This window comes from Chelon labrosus (assembly GCF_963514085.1).
Source record: "Chelon labrosus genome assembly, chromosome: 5".
Classification (NCBI taxonomy): Eukaryota; Metazoa; Chordata; class Actinopteri; order Mugiliformes; family Mugilidae; genus Chelon; species Chelon labrosus.
The window spans coordinates 16,711,734-16,716,677 of NC_140341.1; the positions used below are offsets into that span (position 1 = coordinate 16,711,734).

Below are 4,944 nucleotides of genomic sequence, written 5' to 3' on the forward strand. Positions count from 1 at the left end.
AAAAAAACGTTTCACATTAAACGTGTCGCATTTGAATTTAATCAAACCAAGATAAATGCATAAAAATACCGGAAAAAGGAAAAATAAAATCATGACAAACAGGGACTTCCAAACTTGAAGTCATTAAAGTGTGTTCGTGTTTATGTGTTAAAGAGAATAAAAATCCTTAAAGCACCATAAAACCAATATTTTGGTGTGACTCTGTAGCTTTTGAGCTTTTCTGATTCAAGTCACTGTTCTCGTGAGCAGAGGCGGTCCTGGCTAGATTTACGCCCTGGGCGAACCATCCATATGAAATACAGTATATAAACACCAATGTAAGTTGCACAAATCCTTCATCACAGGATCTAATAACCATGCTTGAAAAATCCCTGAAGAAAGCTAAAAAAATAAATAAATAAATAAAAAACTACATAAAAAAGGTTCCTGCACTAATACAACTATTTCGTATTTTACATACGAGTTTTGTTTTGTATCATCCTAATACCATCTGAACAGTTCCAGTTATGATAACACACCAGTTTTGTACATAGAGAAACAGCAGATAATTAACATAATCTGAATTCACTGCTCAGACTGTAGCAGATTTTTCAACCTGGGTTTTTCACCCTGTTTACAACTGGCATTAACATTAACAACAGGTGTGAAGTGCAATTGCCTCAATTCTAATAGTTGCTAGTTCAGCAAAACTAAAAACCAAATACAGTCGTCTTCTGTGGCTAATAGCAACATATTAGCAAGAGGCTAATAAATAGCCTACAGCCAGAGAATGTCTAATATGGAGAGAAGTTCCACTCTCAGTGAACTTCCGGCTTCTGAATTGTTCGTTACAATGGGACTTAATAGAGAGTGGCGAGGCTCTCCGTAGACGGGCTCTGCTATAGCCTACTGTCACTCGCGTCACTCATAGAAATCTGCATACCTTTATCTTTTGCCCGTTTCTCCTCTTCTTCTTTTCTTCTTTTTCTGAACTGGGCAACTGATGGCTTCTTTGGTCTTTTACTTTGATCCATGATGAAGATGAAGACTCGACATCATTAACTTTTGCAACACCGTCCGTTCGCCCGTCAATCAACCGGAGTCACCGGAGTCACGTAGATGACTGCACAGATTTATTTATTTATTTATTTATTTTTTTGTCATTTTACATAAACCCAATTAATTACATGTAGGTATGGGTCTATGGGTCTATGTTAATTTTAGGAATGAAATACAATTTATTTGGAAGCAGTTTGTGTTGTGTGGCCTGGGATCAGTCTATCCCTCGCCCCCCTCCTCCTTGCCTCTTCTGACACACACACAACCCGTATGACTCTCAGCAGCAAGTTGACGTGACAATGAGGGCGCTCCAGCGCCCACTCCACTAACTTGACATGGAAATGAGCGGTAGTCTAGAAAACTGGCGAATTTTGTTTCCATTTTTTATTTTTTTTTAGGGCGCTCGTGCGCCCTCACATGGATTGCGCCCTGGGCGGTCGCCCACATTGCCCATAGCAAAAAACGGCCCTGCTCGTAAGTGACCTTCACATCTGCTGTTACTGGAAAAACAATGAACTATTGTTGCTGGCTTCATTTTACAGCCTTGGAGGTTGCTGTTGGTTGTGGTAAGCCTGGCACCAAGCAGCAGACAAAGTCAGTAACAATAGCTGGTGGCCGTTATTTAGCATTTAAAGAAACATATAATTCCCTGAGGAGTTGGTGGAGACCAAAAACAGAGCTAAAAAAAAAAAAAAGAAGCAAATGTTGGATTTAGGTCACGTGAACAATACTGCTAATAATAGTATTTTACTACTAGTGCTAATGTGGCTCTATGATAGTTAACTATATTTGCAAAATTTACAACCATAACTTTTACTAACTGGTCCAACAGCATATGTTAAGTTTTGAAACTACTTATCCATTAAAAGCATATTAACTATAGATTTCAATATCAGATTTTACACCTGGCTCAGTGTGCATTTAGATATTTATGTATCTTTTAATCAAATCGTCAAGTCTCTCGTGTTAATTGAGCTCCCCTGGCAGCTGCAGAAGTAACCTCTGGGGGGAATCACTGCTGATGAGTCTGATCTATGTTCACTCTCTGCAGACCTGCCTTAGAAATGTTTTTCCTCCTCATAATTTCCTAGTTAATCATAATAATTTGTACTCTCCCGCCTCTCTTCCTGTTTCGAAGCACCCTAACATTACATTTCATGTTTCAGTACGAATAAGAAAATGGTACTCATTCAAAAGTTATAATTTAGCCGCGGCATCGGAAACAGTCGTAGAGTCTGCTTCTTTGCATCATCAGAAAGACGAATGACTGAGTAAGAAGCAACCCACCGAGTACATTTAGTGTTGGCCTCTCACTGTGAAAGTAATTATGTTTGAGATCAGGTATGCATGTGACATTTCAGTAAAAGCATAGAAACGTACCACGCTCACCGCTCTCTGGAACACTCGTCACTAAGTTTGTTTTTACAGATGGCACAACCAGCCAGGTTTCTGAGGTTAGACTGTGTATGTTTTCTGCTGGCTTTTTATCTTGAACCGAATACTCGCGTCCTGGCAGTAGGTTAAAACAGGCTCTATGTGCTGCAGTGTGTCGGCTGTCGAAGAGTAGCTGCTGGAGATGTGTAATCTTTACATAAACAAATGACAGTGTGGTCACAGAATTTACATTTATTCTTTGCTTTTCTTACTGCAACCCATACCTGTTTATGTCCCTGTCCAAATTAATTATTCATTGTGTTCTTGATGCTTCTGTCTTCAGTCTTGTACAACCGGACAATAAAGTGTCTCACATCTTCAGAACAAAGGCTGTGTGCACAGAGGAGTTCCTCACATATTCATAGATTTATTCACCTTACAAACTCCTCTTTGACTGTTCTTAGACCTAAATACCAACATGTTTAAGTTTAAATCAAGCTCTGGTTATTTGATTTACCAATAATTTGCAAGAATCTTGATTCTCTTGATTCTTGATTCCTGACCTTTAATTAATCAGCTCTGTAACATGGTTAGTCTGCCTCTGCACCACAAAAAGCAGCTGGACATTCAGTAAAACAGACCACAGATGCTCTTTGTTGCAATCCCAATCCGGGAGGGACTATCCTTTAAAATACTTTTACTGAAAGTTTCTTATTTTAGGAAATTGTAGTGGCACAGGAGCTCCCATAGGGGACTGGAGGAGCTGGTGATCATTTCCTCCAGCTCTTTAGAAATGTATTTTACCCCACAGAAATGCTTCATTAAAATAATTTTATTTATTTACGTTTCAGTTCAGCAGATAATATCATACCTTATGCATATGCACAGGAATACAAATGACTTGTAAAATAATCAGAACATCTTCAAACAAAAATAATCCAGTAAAGAAAATCCAGAAGATAAACGGTTGAAAGAGAAATTTGCACGCTTCCCTAAAAATGGTCAAATAAAGACAATAAAAAAGACTGTTAATTGCAATTGCATTTTTGAGCACAGACAAAACTACATATTCAAATAATATTAGTAATAATAATAATAAACGTGACAAACAGTAGACTACCACTGCTTGCAAAGGAGGGAGGCACTGACGTCAGTCTAACAGATATTTACCAAACCCTCATCCACAACATAGTCCTCTTAGTCCACCCAGCTTCAATGGTAAGTACAAATATTTTTGACACACCACCATAAATGCTTTCTTGTTACAATAGTTATTGAGATTTATTCATTTTATAACCAATAATTTAGCTTTCTGGGCCCTGGTTGTGGATTTGAATAGATGGTGAAAAGCTTGACAGCAGATTAGTTTGGCTTCAGATCAATAGTCAGTTTCAGTTTTTCGTGTGCAAATGTTCAGAGTTAGGCTGAATATTTGCACACGTGTCCTTTCAAAATGCATCCAGCTTATGCATCGTCAATCTACCATATTTTATGCAAAATACGCACAGTCTCAAAAGTTCTATTCATCAGTGATTGATGTGATTTTATACAAATGTGTTTTGATTTATTGTTACAAAACTTGCCATTCCTTCATCTGTGTTTGGTCTTGTGCAGATGGTCCCAGTGCTCATCAACATAGCCGTGGCCACAGTGTTTGTGCTGAGCTGCATGTGCGCCGTGCCGCTGCAGGGCCAGAAGCCGGGTCAGGTGGACCCCCTGACGGCGCACCGGGCCAACCCGCAGTGCTGGGACTCCTCGTCTGCTCTGCTGCTGGAGATGCGCTCTCCGAGGATCGCCGACACGGTGCCCGCCTTCTGGGACCTGATGGAGACCCTGAGGTCCTCCGACAACAGCAAACACACGGCGCTGTTCTGGGACCTGGCCCAGGTCTTCTGGGACATCTATCTGGACTGCGTCCTGTCCAGGAGTCACGGCCTGGGGCGGAGACACATCACCGCGGTGCACTCCCTTATCACGGACAGTAAGTGCTCAAACTCACGCATCAGTTTTAAATTGGTTTAAAAGCAAGTAATAATAGTAGTAAAGAGGCACAGCTTCCAGTTTTCTTGAAAAACTTACTTTGGAAATTTATTGCAGTGTGCATGAAGTTAATACATTACATAAAAATATTTATTTATGAAGCATGACCACTTGCAGGTGCCTAACAGATTTGCTAAATATTCTAACCTATAAATACATATGCAGTTTTGGATTAAAGCTCCAAATAATGTCACAAAAACAGAGAAATCTGGACAATTTATTTTACTAATGTTTCTTATGTTCTCTAATAAATGATGGTGGACATATAACTCTTAAATACAGTGAGCTGCTACAAGGTGAACACTACATTTGTTTCACAGCTACAAAGGTTAGGAATTATAAACACACAACTGAGTTCATAAATGCAAGATAAGCTGCCAAACAGTATTTAAAGTGTAGGAGGTAGAACTAACTAACCACCGACAGGCACAACATAAATGCCTTTAAAATGTAATAATAACAACACATTCATACAGTATCAAACGAGATGTT

At 39.3% G+C, this 4,944-nt stretch overlaps 1 protein-coding gene across 1 annotated transcript; it reads left to right on the plus strand.

Moving 5' to 3' along the window:
• The first annotated feature begins 3,104 nt into the window (after positions 1-3,104).
• Positions 3,105-4,561, plus strand: LOC311488578 (protein FAM237A-like). Its single transcript, XM_084545372.1, has one exon. It carries the CDS (start codon positions 4,027-4,029, stop codon positions 4,432-4,434), a length of 408 nt encoding a protein of 135 aa, XP_084401498.1. The 5' UTR covers positions 3,105-4,026; the 3' UTR covers positions 4,435-4,561.
• The last annotated feature ends 383 nt before the right edge of the window (positions 4,562-4,944 follow it).